The 15,836-nt window shown below is 60.3% G+C and overlaps 2 protein-coding genes across 5 annotated transcripts in view; one reads left to right on the top strand and one right to left on the bottom strand.

The window, feature by feature from the left end:
• LOC140403666 (glutamate dehydrogenase 1, mitochondrial-like) overlaps positions 1-8,898 on the bottom strand; it is a 138,522-nt gene extending 129,624 nt beyond the window's left edge. Inside the window, exon 1 of the mRNA XM_072491826.1 lies at positions 8,353-8,898. Coding sequence (XP_072347927.1) covers positions 8,353-8,770 — 418 coding nt within the window. The 5' untranslated portion in view covers positions 8,771-8,898. The remainder of the gene's footprint in view (positions 1-8,352) is intronic.
• Positions 8,899-9,170: 272 nt separating this feature from the next.
• Positions 9,171-15,836, top strand: part of shld2 (shieldin complex subunit 2) — a 167,803-nt gene continuing 161,137 nt past the window's right edge. For all 4 annotated transcript variants that reach the window (XM_072491825.1, XM_072491823.1, XM_072491824.1 and 1 more), the window contains exon 1: positions 9,171-9,348. The gene's annotated coding sequence lies outside the window, so the exon portion shown is untranslated. The remainder of the gene's footprint in view (positions 9,349-15,836) is intronic.

Here is a 15,836-nt window from a genome sequence, read left to right as displayed (position 1 = left end):
GAATGCAGGAAAGGAAGCAGCTTGAGAAAAATGCAGTGATAAGATGATAAGGCTGATTTGTGCGATCGAGGGAGTGGCTATGACTGTGCTTGCAGCTCATAAAGGATAAAAATCTACCACGGATGGGATGGGAACTTAAAGGGCAGATTAAAGTCACCAAGAGTCGGTAGTTGCCTGTTGAAAAACTAGAGTTGGAAAAACAAAATGAGGGTGGGGAAAAAGCTTTTTAAATAAAACACTCTGCTTTGGAATATTTCCAACTGTCTGAATGTTTTCCTCAGTGAAATAACTTGTAAAATGGAAAAATCCTGAATTAAACAAAATTCTTGTGTAATTACAGAAGAACCAATGTCAGAATTATTTTAACACTTTATAAACAGCCACAAATCTGAAAAATGCGGAATGTATCGGAACAGTTCTGGCTCATAAGAATAATTCATTTTTAAACACAAGAGAAAAATCAAAGGGTCAAAACATGGCCAGGAATAAATGTTTCAAATAGGGAACCGAGAAACCTGAACAAATTGAAGGTGGTTTACAGCATATCTTCTTTTCAATTTTAATCTATCCTTCTGCACGCCCAGACACCCACTCACTCACTACACTAAAAATACATCCTACTGTACTTTTCTGTACAAGGCACTGCCATGAATCTGCATTTATACATTCATGAATCTCTTCAGCTGTTAAAGACAAGAACATTACCACAAGACTTGTGTAGTAGATTAAACAAAAATCAAGCCCATATTATAAACTCAAACAGAAATCCAATTTAGTGCCTGTGGTCCCACCAAGGGTAGGGGGAGGACAGACTGAAGGGCAGGGGGACACACACACACACCGAGGGGCGGGGGGGGGAGACACACACCGAGGGGCGGGGGGGAGACACACACCGAGGGGCGGGGGGGAGACACACACCGAGGGGCGGGGGGGGAGACACACACCGAGGGGCGGGGGGGGAGACACACACCGAGGGGCGGGGGGGGAGACACACACCGAGGGGCGGGGGGGGAGACACACACCGAGGGGCGGGGGGGGAGACACACACCGAGGGGCGGGGGGGGAGACACACACCGAGGGGCGGGGGGGGAGACACACACCGAGGGGCGGGGGGGGAGACACACACCGAGGGGCGGGGGGGGAGACACACACCGAGGGGCGGGGGGGGAGACACACACCGAGGGGCGGGGGGGGAGACACACACCGAGGGGCGGGGGGGGAGACACACACCGAGGGGCGGGGGGGGAGACACACACCGAGGGGCGGGGGGGGAGACACACACCGAGGGGCGGGGGGGGAGACACACACCGAGGGGCGGGGAGACACACACCCTGAGGGGCTGGGGGGGGGGGGGGGGAGACACACACCCTGAGGGGCGGGGGGGATGGACACACAACCTGAGGAGCGGGGACACACACACACACACACACCCTGAGGGGCGGGACACACACACACACACACACCCTGAGGGGCGGGACACACACACACACACACACCCTGAGGGGCGGGACACACACACACACCCTGAGGGGCGGCACACACACACACACACACACACACACACACACACACACACACACACACACACACACACACACACACACACACACACACACACACACACACACACACACACACACACACACACACACACACACACACACACACACCCTGAGGGGCGGGAGACACACACACCCTGAGGGGCGGGAGACACACACACCCTGAGGGGCGGGAGACACACACACCCTGAGGGGCGGGAGACACACACACCCTGAGGGGCGGGAGACACACACACCCTGAGGGGCGGGAGACACACACACCCTGAGGGGCGGGAGACACACACACCCTGAGGGGCGGGAGACACACACACCCTGAGGGGCGGGAGACACACACACCCTGAGGGGCGGGAGACACACACACCCTGAGGGGCGGGAGACACACACACCCTGAGGGGCGGGAGACACACACACCCTGAGGGGCGGGAGACACACACACCCTGAGGGGCGGGAGACACACACACCCTGAGGGGCGGGAGACACACACACCCTGAGGGGCGGGAGACACACACACCCTGAGGGGCGGGAGACACACACACCCTGAGGGGCGGGAGACACACACACCCTGAGGGGCGGGAGACACACACACCCTGAGGGGCGGGAGACACACACACCCTGAGGGGCGGGAGACACACACACCCTGAGGGGCGGGAGACACACACACCCTGAGGGGCGGGAGACACACACACCCTGAGGGGCGGGAGACACACACACCCTGAGGGGCGGGAGACACACACACCCTGAGGGGCGGGAGACACACACACCCTGAGGGGCGGGAGACACACACACCCTGAGGGGCGGGAGACACACACACCCTGAGGGGCGGGAGACACACACACCCTGAGGGGCGGGAGACACACACACCCTGAGGGGCGGGAGACACACACACCCTGAGGGGCGGGAGACACACACACCCTGAGGGGCGGGAGACACACACACCCTGAGGGGCGGGAGACACACACACCCTGAGGGGCGGGAGACACACACACCCTGAGGGGCGGGAGACACACACACCCTGAGGGGCGGGAGACACACACACCCTGAGGGGCGGGAGACACACACACCCTGAGGGGCGGGAGACACACACACCCTGAGGGGCGGGAGACACACACACCCTGAGGGGCGGGAGACACACACACCCTGAGGGGCGGGAGACACACACACCCTGAGGGGCGGGAGACACACACACCCTGAGGGGCGGGAGACACACACACCCTGAGGGGCGGGAGACACACACACCCTGAGGGGCGGGAGACACACACACCCTGAGGGGCGGGAGACACACACACCCTGAGGGGCGGGAGACACACACACCCTGAGGGGCGGGAGACACACACACCCTGAGGGGCGGGAGACACACACACCCTGAGGGGCGGGAGACACACACACCCTGAGGGGCGGGAGACACACACACCCTGAGGGGCGGGAGACACACACACCCTGAGGGGCGGGAGACACACACACCCTGAGGGGCGGGAGACACACACACCCTGAGGGGCGGGAGACACACACACCCTGAGGGGCGGGAGACACACACACCCTGAGGGGCGGGAGACACACACACCCTGAGGGGCGGGAGACACACACACCCTGAGGGGCGGGAGACACACACACCCTGAGGGGCGGGAGACACACACACCCTGAGGGGCGGGAGACACACACACCCTGAGGGGCGGGAGACACACACACCCTGAGGGGCGGGAGACACACACACCCTGAGGGGCGGGAGACACACACACCCTGAGGGGCGGGAGACACACACACCCTGAGGGGCGGGAGACACACACACCCTGAGGGGCGGGAGACACACACACCCTGAGGGGCGGGAGACACACACACCCTGAGGGGCGGGAGACACACACACCCTGAGGGGCGGGAGACACACACACCCTGAGGGGCGGGAGACACACACACCCTGAGGGGCGGGAGACACACACACCCTGAGGGGCGGGAGACACACACACCCTGAGGGGCGGGAGACACACACACCCTGAGGGGCGGGAGACACACACACCCTGAGGGGCGGGAGACACACACACCCTGAGGGGCGGGAGACACACACACCCTGAGGGGCGGGAGACACACACACCCTGAGGGGCGGGAGACACACACACCCTGAGGGGCGGGAGACACACACACCCTGAGGGGCGGGAGACACACACACCCTGAGGGGCGGGAGACACACACACCCTGAGGGGCGGGAGACACACACACCCTGAGGGGCGGGAGACACACACACCCTGAGGGGCGGGAGACACACACACCCTGAGGGGCGGGAGACACACACACCCTGAGGGGCGGGAGACACACACACCCTGAGGGGCGGGAGACACACACACACACCCTGAGGGGCGGGACACACACACACACCCTGAGGGGCGGGACACACACACACACCCTGAGGGGCGGGGGGGGGGAGACACACACACCCTGAGGGGCAGGGGACACACACACACACACCCTGAGGGGCGGGAGACACACACACCCTGAGGGGCGGGAGACACACACACCCTGAGGGGCGGGAGACACACACACCCTGAGGGGCGGGAGACACACACACCCTGAGGGGCGGGAGACACACACACCCTGAGGGGCGGGAGACACACACACCCTGAGGGGCGGGAGACACACACACCCTGAGGGGCGGGAGACACACACACCCTGAGGGGCGGGAGACACACACACCCTGAGGGGCGGGAGACACACACACCCTGAGGGGCGGGAGACACACACACCCTGAGGGGCGGGAGACACACACACCCTGAGGGGCGGGAGACACACACACCCTGAGGGGCGGGAGACACACACACCCTGAGGGGCGGGAGACACACACACCCTGAGGGGCGGGAGACACACACACCCTGAGGGGCGGGAGACACACACACACACCCTGAGGGGCGGGACACACACACACACCCTGAGGGGCGGGACACACACACACACCCTGAGGGGCGGGGGGGGGAGACACACACACCCTGAGGGGCGGGGGACACACACACACACACCCTGAGGGGCGGGGGACACACACACACACACCCTGAGGGGCGGGGGACACACACACACACACCCTGAGGGGCGGGGGACACACACACACACACCCTGAGGGGCGGGGGGACACACACACACACACCCTGAGGGGCGGGGACACACACACACACACACCCTGAGGGGCGGGGGGACACACACACACACACCCTGAGGGGCGGGGGGACACACACACACACACCCTGAGGGGCGGGGACACACACACACACACACCCTGAGGGGCGGGGGGGGGGGGGACACACCCTGAGGGGCGGGGGGGACACACACACACACCCTGAGGGGCGGGGGGACACACACACACACCCTGAGGGGCGGGGGGGGGGGGGACGGGACACACACCCTGAGGGGCGGGGGACACACACACACACACCCTGAGGGGCGGGGGGGGGACACACACACACACCCTGAGGGGCGGGGGGGGGGACACACACCCTGAGGGGCGGGGGACGACGACGACACACACCCTGAGGGGCGGGGGGGGACACACACCGAGGGGCAGGGGGACACACACACACACACCGAGGGGCGGGGGGGGGGGGGGGGGGGGACACACACCGAGGGGCAGGGGACACACACACCGAGGGGCAGGGGGGGGGGCACACACACACCGAGGGGCAGGGGGAGAAGGCACACACACACCGAGGGGCAGGGGGGGGGGGGGACAAACACACCGAGGGGCAGGGGGGGGGGGGGGACACACACACCGAGGGGCAGGGGGGGGGGACACACACCGACCGAGGGGCAGGGGGGGGGGACACACACCGAGGGGCAGGGGGGGGGGACACACACCGAGGGGCAGGGGGGGGGGACACACCGAGGGGCAGGGGGGGGGGGGGGACACACACCGAGGGGCAGGGGGGGGGGGGGGGACACACACCGAGGGGCAGGGGGGGGGGGGGGACACACACCGAGGGGCAGGGGGGGGGGGGGACACACACCGAGGGGCAGGGGGGGGGGGGGACACACACCGAGGGGCAGGGGGGGGGGGGACACACACCGAGGGGCAGGGGGGGGGGGGACACACACACCGAGGGGCAGGGGGGGGACACACACCGAGGGGCAGGGGGGGGGGACGCGCACACACACCGAGGGGCAGGGGGGGGGACGCGCACACACACCGAGGGGCAGGGGGGGGGACGCGCACACACACCGAGGGGCAGGGGGGGGGACGCGCACACACACCGAGGGGCAGGGGGGGGGACGCGCACACACACCGAGGGGCAGGGGGGGGGACGCGCACAGACACCGAGGGGCAGGGGGGGGGGACGCGCACAGACACCGAGGGGCAGGGGGGGGGGACGCGCACAGACACCGAGGGGCAGGGAGGGGGGGCACACACACCGAGGGGCAGGGAGGGGGGGCACACACACCGAGGGGCAGGGAGGGGGGGCACACACACCGAGGGGCAGGGAGGGGGGGCACACACACCGAGGGGCAGGGAGGGGGGGCACACACACCGAGGGGCAGGGAGGGGGGGCACACACACCGAGGGGCAGGGAGGGGGGGCACACACACCGAGGGGCAGGGAGGGGGGGCACACACACCGAGGGGCAGGGAGGGGGGGCACACACACCGAGGGGCAGGGAGGGGGGGCACACACACCGAGGGGCAGGGAGGGGTGGCACACACACCGAGGGGCAGGGAGGGGGGGCACACACACCGAGGGGCAGGGAGGGGGGGGCACACACACCGAGGGGCAGGGAGGGGGGGCACACACACCGAGGGGCAGGGAGGGGGGGCACACACACCGAGGGGCAGGGAGGGGGGGCACACACACCGAGGGGCAGGGGGGGCACACACAACGAGGGGCAGGGGGGGCACACACAACGAGGGGCAGGGGGGCACACAACGAGGGGCAGGGGGCGCACACAACGAGGGGCAGGGGGCGCACACAACGAGGGGCAGGGGGGCGCACAACGAGGGGCAGGGGGGGCACACCGAGGGGCAGGGGGGGCACACCGAGGGGCAGGGGGGGCACACCGAGGGGCAGGGGGGGCACACCGAGGGGCAGGGGGGGCACACCGAGGGGCAGGGGGGACACACCCCGAGGGGCAGGGGGGACACACCCCGAGGGGCAGGGGGGACACACCCCGAGGGGCAGGGGGGACACACCCCGAGGGGCAGGGGGGACACACCCCGAGGGGCAGGGGGGACACACCCCGAGGGGCAGGGGGGACACACCCCGAGGGGCAGGGGGGACACACCCCGAGGGGCAGGGGGGACACACCCCGAGGGGCAGGGGGGACACACCCCGAGGGGCAGGGGGGACACACCCCGAGGGGCAGGGGGGACACACCCCGAGGGGCAGGGGGGACACACCCCGAGGGGCAGGGGGGACACACCCCGAGGGGCAGGGGGGACACACCCCGAGGGGCAGGGGGGACACACCCCGAGGGGCAGGGGGGACACACCCCGAGGGGCAGGGGGACACACCCTGAGGGGCAGGGGGACACACCCTGAGGGGCAGGGGGACACACCCTGAGGGGCAGGGGGACACACCCTGAGGGGCAGGGGGACACACCCTGAGGGGCAGGGGGACACACCCTGAGGGGCAGGGGGACACACCGAGGGGCAGGGGGACACACCGAGGGGCAGGGGGACACACCGAGGGGCAGGGGGACACACCGAGGGGCAGGGGGACACACCGAGGGGCAGGGGGACACACCGAGGGGCAGGGGGACACACCGAGGGGCAGGGGGACACACCGAGGGGCAGGGGGACACACCGAGGGGCAGGGGGACACACCGAGGGGCAGGGGGACACACCGAGGGGCAGGGGGACACACCGAGGGGCAGGGGGACACACCGAGGGGCAGGGGGACACACCGAGGGGCAGGGGGACACACCGAGGGGCAGGGGGACACACCGAGGGGCAGGGGGACACACCGAGGGGCAGGGGGACACACCGAGGGGCAGGGGGACACACCGAGGGGCAGGGGGACACACCGAGGGGCAGGGGGACACACCGAGGGGCAGGGGGACACACCGAGGGGCAGGGGGACACACCGAGGGGCAGGGGGACACACCGAGGGGCAGGGGGACACACCGAGGGGCAGGGGGACACACCGAGGGGCAGGGGGACACACCGAGGGGCAGGGGGACACACCGAGGGGCAGGGGGACACACCGAGGGGCAGGGGGACACACCGAGGGGCAGGGGGACACACCGAGGGGCAGGGGGACACACCGAGGGGCAGGGGGACACACCGAGGGGCAGGGGGACACACCGAGGGGCAGGGGGACACACCGAGGGGCAGGGGGACACACCGAGGGGCAGGGGGACACACCGAGGGGCAGGGGGACACACCGAGGGGCAGGGGGACACACCGAGGGGCAGGGGGACACACCGAGGGGCAGGGGGACACACCGAGGGGCAGGGGGACACACCGAGGGGCAGGGGGACACACCGAGGGGCAGGGGGACACACCGAGGGGCAGGGGGACACACCGAGGGGCAGGGGGACACACCGAGGGGCAGGGGGACACACCGAGGGGCAGGGGGACACACCGAGGGGCAGGGGGACACACCGAGGGGCAGGGGGACACACCGAGGGGCAGGGGGACACACCGAGGGGCAGGGGGACACACCGAGGGGCAGGGGGACACACCGAGGGGCAGGGGGACACACCGAGGGGCAGGGGGACACACCGAGGGGCAGGGGGACACACTGAGGGGCAGGGTGGCCACTGAGGGGCAGGGTGGCAGCGGTGCCTGCTGTGCTGTAGGGTGGCATTGCCCTCTTGCCCCCCCTCACCTCCTTTGCAGGGCGTCCGGTGCTGGCTGTGCTGGGCCCGGTAGCCCTCGATGACCTCCCACGCGCCGTTGTCCCTCTTGATGGGGAAGCAGATGGACAGGACGTGGTTGCAGGGCTTGATGATCCTCAGGATGCCCTGCACCCGGTTGTGCTTCTGCGCGTCCGACTCGCGGCTCCGCAGGTCCTCCACCAGCTTGTCCTCCACGATCTTGGCGCCGCGGTCGAAGAAGCCCTCCACCATGTTGAAGAAGTTGGGGTCGTCCCGCTGCTGCTCGCCGTCCGGCGGGGGCTGGCTGGAGTACAGGCGGCAGTGGGGCAGGGCAGCCGGGCCGCTCAGGCGCTGCAAACCGACCTCGGCGGCGGCGATGGACGGCGGGGAGGCGGCGCGAGCCAACAGCTCTCCCAGGTAGCGGTACATGGTGGGCGAGAGGCTGCGTGAAGGAGGTGGACGGAGGCCGGGGCTGAGGCAGACTCCGGTGGGCGCCGGCGCTTCAGGCTGACTGACAAACACCCTCGGCGCAGGCGCGCCCAGCCGGTCCCCACCCACCAACCACGCGTGCGCCCGGAGTGAGGGCGCGGTCAGAGGGGGCGGGGCCAGGAAGGGGGCCGGCGGGCGTTGAGAGGGGCCCGGCGCTGGGAGCGAAAAAGGAGGCGGGGCGAAATGAAAGGGGGCGGGGCCGCCGATGAGGGGCGGGCCCGAGGCAGCCACCCTCCCGCCCGCCTCACCGGCCTGACAATGCGCATGCGCCGGACCTCGACGGTGAGCAGTTGACCATGTGACAATCAAACCGGCCAATAGGGATCGGTTGGGCTGGGGCGCTTCGAGAACCTTCGGCAATTTCCGTGCTTGAGGCGCTACCTGGCCCAAATGCGATGCGATCGCGGGCCGGCAATTCAGCGCGTTTGGAGTGAGGGGGTAGTTCGGAGCAAAAGGCTCAGGTTGCAAGATGCCCCCCTCCATTCATCTTCGTCACCTGGACGGTGTCAGGGCCGGAGGTAGGGAGCTGCAATCCTTGGCATCAGGCCGAATGTCATTTAATAATTAGTGTCACAAGTAGGCTTACATAGAATGTCATAGAATTTACAGTGCAGAAGGAGGCCATTTGGCCCATCGAGTCTGCACCGGCTCTTGGAAAGAGCACCCTACCCAAGGTCAACAGCTCCACCCTATCCCCATAACCCAGTAACCCCACCCAACACTAAGGGCAATTTATCACGGCCAATCCACCTAACCTGCACAGCTTTGGACTGTGGGAGGAAACCGGAGCACCCGGAGGAAACCCACGCAGACACGGGGAGAATGTGCAGACTCCGCACAGACAGTGACCCAGCCGGGAATCGAATCTGGGACCCTGGAGCTGTAAAGCAACTGTGCTAACCACTATGCAACCGTGCCAAGGCTGGAATTGAACCCGGGTCCCTGGAGGCAGCAGTGCAAAGCACTGTGCCATCGTGTTTCAAATATGACCCTTTACCCGCACAGACAGTAACGAGACTGCACATTCATTCCCCATAACACAACTGAAGAGCTGGATTACTGATGCTGGTAATTTACCTCAACATTTCTAATGGGGCAATAAAGCCATTCCATTCTGTTTCCAGCTAGAATCATAGAATTCCTATGGTGCAGAAGGAGGCCATTCAGCCCATCGAGTCTGCACCGACCCTTCGAACAAGCTCTCTACCCATATCCACTCACCCAACAACCCCTCCCTACCTCCGTAACCCCAAAACCTAAAGGCATAACCGAGAATTTAGTATGCCCAATCCACCTATCCGTACATCTTTGGACTGTAGGAGGCAACCGTAGCACTGGGAGGAAACCCACGCAGACACAAAACTATTTTGATGGAAACCAAATAAACTAAATTAAATAAGCTGAGGGACAAGTTAAAAGGGACAGCCCCTTAAATAAAAAGGGTTAATGAATCATCCCAAACCCTGCGGTGCCCATTGTGCATGGAAGGCCCCGATGGTGCCCGTGGAAACTACATGCTCCCTCTCCAGGACACCCGTTTGCAGATGCAGAAGCGGTAGAGGGGTAGACAGTCGGGTCAGATGGCCCCTTTTGTTGCCCACTGCCTGGACCTGTTTTTGGCAGGTTTGGCCAGGCCCAGGGGCGGGTTCATGAGGTTGCATTCTGTTTCCAATCAGAGGCGTTTGCCAGTCATACTTGTGTCATATTTGACACCTAGATGAGCCTCCCACCATATATCTGTGCCATCACAAAGACCACCTATTTCCACCTCCCTAACATCATCCAAATCTTCTCCTGCCTCAACTCATCTGCTGAAACCGTCGTCCAACAACAATTTGTATTTATAAAGCGCCTTTAATGTAATAAATAAAATTGGACAGTGAGCCATACAAGGCTATATTGAGAAACATAGAGTTTTACAGCACAGCAAGAATCACTTCGGCCCATCAAGCACCTATCTATCTGAATCCCATTTTCCAGCAAATATTCTGTAGCCTTGTATGCTATGACGTTTCAATCGCTCATCTAAATGCTTGTTAAATGTTGTGAGGGTTCCGGCCTCTACCACCCTTTCAGACCGTGAGTTCCAGATTCCCACCACCTGCTGGGTGAAAAAGCTTTTCCTCAAATCCCCTCTAAATCTATGTCCCCAGGTTATTGATCCCTATTAATGGGAAATGTTTCTATCTACCCTATCTATGTACTCCTTTTGTGGTTTGGCACCGATCCTCAAAGCGATGTCATCGAGAGTCTTAAACCCCTAAGGTCGGATGGGAGGAACCAGACAAAGCGTAATCCAAAATGGCAGGTCAAGTGGAAAATACTCATGATATCAACGGCTGGAGATGGCGGATTAAGGCTGTAACAGCAGGGAGGTACCCAGTTGTTGAGATTCCCTTGCCAGTGGAAGTGGACCTACTTTCTGTCAAAGACCGTATGTCTGCTGATTTGCAACAGCATTCCCACATTGAAAAGTGTCCCATTTTTTTTTTCATAGAATTTACAGTGCAGAAGGAGGCCATTCGGCCCATCGAGTCTGCACCGGCTCCTGGAAAGAGCACCATACCCAAGGTCAACACCTCCACCCTGTCCCCATAACCCAGTAACCCCACCCAACACTAAGGGCAATTTTGAACACTAAGGGCAATTTAGCATGGCCAATCCACCTAACCTGCACATCTTTGGACTGTGGGAGGAAACCGGAGCACCCGGAGGAAACCCACGCACACACGGGGAGGATGTGCAGACTCCGCACAGACAGTGACCCAAGCCGGAATCGAACCTGGGACCCTGGAGCTGTGAAGCAATTGTGCTATCCACAAGGCTACCGTGCTGCCGCACCAAGCTTCTACCTAGAGGAAACCAATTGCCCTCTTTCTCCCCCCCCCCCAACCCCTCCCACACACATATAAACAAGCCCTGCGGTGAGAGGTGACAGGGACACCTGGAAGTTCTTAGCTTCAGATCAGCACGTAGGCAGTGGAGTTTGATTCAGTCGTTTTGATCTTGGAATAGGAACAGGTGAGTGTTTCGGCAGCTTTCTTCATGACTGAGCAGCCCTCTTCAGAATCCACTCTGTGTACAAGGCAATTGTCATTCTAATGCTTCTATAAGGTTCACAAACCTGTAATATGTAAAAACTGCACCTCAAAGCCCTGGAGAGGTACCATCAACATTGTCTGAGATGGATTCTCCACATCACCTGGAAGGACAGGCGTACTAACAACAATGTCCTTGAAGGAGCCAGGAAAACCAGCAACTAGGCTATGATCATCCAAAACCAACTCCGCTGGGCTGACCACATGCTTAGAATGCCAGTGTCCCAACTACAAAGCAAATCATCTTCTCCCAGATCCATTCGTGCTTTCAAACAAGAAGAGGACAAAAGAAGCTCTTCAGAGACACCCTTGTTGCTAATTTTGCCTTAGTTTGATTGCTCTGTTTTATCACCTTTGCTCTTGAGTCGCCAGGTACCTTTATGATACTGCCACGAGGTTCAAGTCCGAGTAATGATCAATAATCCAATACACCGATTAGTAAGATTTAAATCAAAGCACAATTATTATACACAGTAATCACTACTCATACATAAAGTCTACGTCTAAGCTACTTCTGCAACTAACAGGCCTATACTTAACTTGGAACTGGCCCACCAGGTCAGGGAAACAAATGGCCTTTTGTTTGAGTTCTGAGCCTGCAGGATTCCAAGTTGGTACAGATTGATAGCTAGGAGCGCCTATCGCGTAGCGAGTGTTGAAGTAAGACTTACAGTTCTGCCCAGCTGCTGAAGAGTGAAGAGCTGGAGAAGCGGTGAAGAAGGGCAGAGAGCGGTGGAAGAGAAGAGCGCAACTTGAACTTGGGGCTCAATTCTTATAGTCCCCAGGGGCTTCCCGCCTTTCGGGGCGGACCCTGTACCTGGTCCCAAGTGATTGGACTTTGTCCAAATCGCTTGGTTCGATTTTCTCCAATTCCCTGATCGATGGGCGGTCTTGAGGTGGTCGTTCACCTCCCTTTGTGTAGGCTTCTGCTGGCGCCGAAGAGTCTGGTTTTGCTTTGTGTGTCTAAATGTTGCTTATTGTTCCCGGGGATTGCTCATTAGTATGCAGATGGCTGGTGTTTTGTTATGCTGATGGTTGCTGGTATCGACCTTGTCTGGCCTTTCCAGAGGTAAATACACAGCCAACCTGCAGCTGCTCTTTCGTGTCTTGTTGGCTGACTTTCCCATCAGCCTTTGCTGTTCGCCATTTTGAATCGGGAGTTGGCCATTTTAAGTCGCTACATTCCCTCCTTGTGATCCTAACGCGAAGCATGAAGGATCACATAACTATGTTGCTTTCCATTCCCTGACCTGGGAGGGGGCACTTCCTTCATGGCCTCTGCACTGACCATAGCTATGCAAAAAAATTTTAACTAACAATTCTCAGGGCGCTATGTCAAACAGGGACATGCATTACAAAACAATAAACTCGGAACCTCTAACTATTCTTAGCACACTACACTCACGTAAACATTTCATCATTCTACCTTCCTCAACCATGCAAACAAAATCATAGCAGTTTATACATATTTTTCCTGGCTTGGCAGTCAAGCTTAGGATCGTACAATTTGCTCATAAACAGTTCTTTACATTTCTTTATTTACAATAAAACGCAAGTGATTGCTCTTTATTATAGATCGCGGGGGTCGGGGGTCTGGTCGTATCCGAAGATAGGGGATCTGATCCTATATACCGGGGTTCGAGCGCGGTAGGCTCTCCATTTCCGTAGACGCATAGTCTGCACTATGCAGCAGAGTATCGCTAATACCAGTAAGGTTTATATTACATGGGACAGGGAGTACCAGGTTATGAACCTGGCACACCAAGATGATGTCGTGTCGCTGGTGACTGGGCTCTGGGTACTGTGGGGAAGTGAAACATTAACGGCTGGGGTCTTGAAGTCATGGGGTTCGTGTTCACGCGCAACCAAATGTCCATAAAGATGATGCTGATCCATGTGGAGGAAGTCCTCATGGCTCTTCTCTTTCCTTTTCTTTCTTCTCTTCTCCGGTCCTGGAGCTTCTGGAGTTCTGTGGAAACAAGCATAGTGTCTGTAACTATCTTTGTTTAATATCTCGTACGATAGTGTGTCTGTCCTTTAGTGCCAATTACTCCCTTTATAATTGGTCACTATGTTTGACTCCCTCAATTTTTTAAAAATCTAATTTTTAGGACAAGACACACTTCCCAATAATGAACCAGTGCGAGCCATCTCGCAGACTGCGCAATTTACCACCCAAATGTTTCAGGATGTAAATAGCATGTGGGTAGCAACCTAAGGGTTACCTGAACCAAAACAAAACTTTTTGAACTGAAAGTGCCAAAATGAGGTGTGTATGGGCCGCGACGGGTAAGAGTTGGATGGAGTCCCCGGGTAGGACGGCTACCAATGCCGTGTCTCTCCTACCCGAGCGTAGGTGACCAGAGGGGGGGTTCCAGGCAGGGAGGGTCCTAAGCCGTTTCTCCACTGCCTGAGCAACCGACAAGAACGGGCAAGAAATGTAGTCATCGTGGTGGGGCTGCCGTAGTGGTTCTTTCCCTCGAACCAGAAGGGCAGTTACGAACGGGCGTGTGGTATCTGTCGACAGACGAGTTCCGCTGAACTGGTGTCTGGGACAGTAGCACGTCTCTGTGGGCAAGTCCTCAGAGGTTTCGGCCGAAAGAGCATGGGGCCGTGAAAAAAAATTTCCGGTCTGACAAACAACATTTAACAAAACACTACAAACAACATAAAACATTCTGCAGGTTCCATCAGAAAGGACACCACTTCTCCCAAGCGGTTCTTTTTAAAACATCATCTGGACACCTCAGTTCTCGGTTGCGAACAGGGTCGCAAAGGGGTTCTCGGTTGGGGAGTCAGACCCAAGGTCGTCATTTTCTCCCAGGTGCCAAACTCTTGAGTGTATCAGGGCTGAAAGGGCTGCATGGTGTGAGGTGGGGTCGCTCTCGTCGTTGCGGATGAGTCGGAACGAGTTATCTCGGTGCCAATAGTTGGTGTCTAGTTGTGTGGGGACAGAATCGGAGTTGTCAGTGTAGTTCGGTGGTCGGTGGTGGGGTTTATTTAGGAAAGTGATCATGAAGGGATCACTTGGATCGTAGTCGGAATCGCTGGGTGTGGGTCCTGTTGCATGGGGATAGTAGGGAGGCGTGCTGTGGCTATCGTCCGAGTCACAGTCGCTGTCTCTGCTGCTGCAGTCTCTGGGCGTTTCGGGGCGGAGTGTATATTTCGGGGGTGGATCGAGGTCAAGTCCGTGGCTGGGCTGGACGTGTTGGGGGATGGTAGGGTTACGTTGGCTGTGGGCAGGGTGTGGTGTGCTGTGTCGAGCATGACGTGGTGTGCGTGGTTCGACTGTTCCATTTGCCTTCAGCTGGTTTATATGGAACCACGCAGTCTTACCGTTGGGGTACTTTATTTTATATACGGAAGGGCTTACTTTATCCGCAATGGAGTATGGACCCGAGTATTTTGGTGACAGGAATGTGCTGGGGTTATATACAGAGAGCATAACTTGCTGTCCTATACTGTACTCAGTCGCATGCACTGTCTTGTCGAAACAAGCCTTGCTCTGTTTCTTTCTGGTGCCCAATTTTACTGGGGCTGCCATCTGAGCCGTTTTAACATTTTGAACTAATTGCTCTACTGCTTTTTCGTGTGTGAGGGCCGTCACTTCGGGGCTGGTCAAGTCTAAACCTAATAAATATTTTGTGCCTTTCATGGGGTGCCCGGTCATGAGGGTGTTTGGGGTGTAACCTGTGGAAGTAGAAATTGTATTACGCAAAAACATCAGCGCAAAAGGGAGGACTGAGTCCCAAGTTGTGTTGTTCTGTTGGACCATTTTTCTGAGGGTGGATTTTAGGGTCCGATTCATGCGCTCCACGATACCACTCGACTGTGGGTGGTATGCTATGTGGAATTTTTGGGTGATGCCAAATATCGTGAGGACGTTGGGCATGACACGTCCCGTAAAA

The sequence above is a fragment of the Scyliorhinus torazame genome, chromosome 28, assembly GCF_047496885.1.
Source record: "Scyliorhinus torazame isolate Kashiwa2021f chromosome 28, sScyTor2.1, whole genome shotgun sequence".
Taxonomy (NCBI): domain Eukaryota; kingdom Metazoa; phylum Chordata; class Chondrichthyes; order Carcharhiniformes; family Scyliorhinidae; genus Scyliorhinus; species Scyliorhinus torazame.
This window is presented reverse-complemented; position numbering and strand designations above follow the sequence as displayed.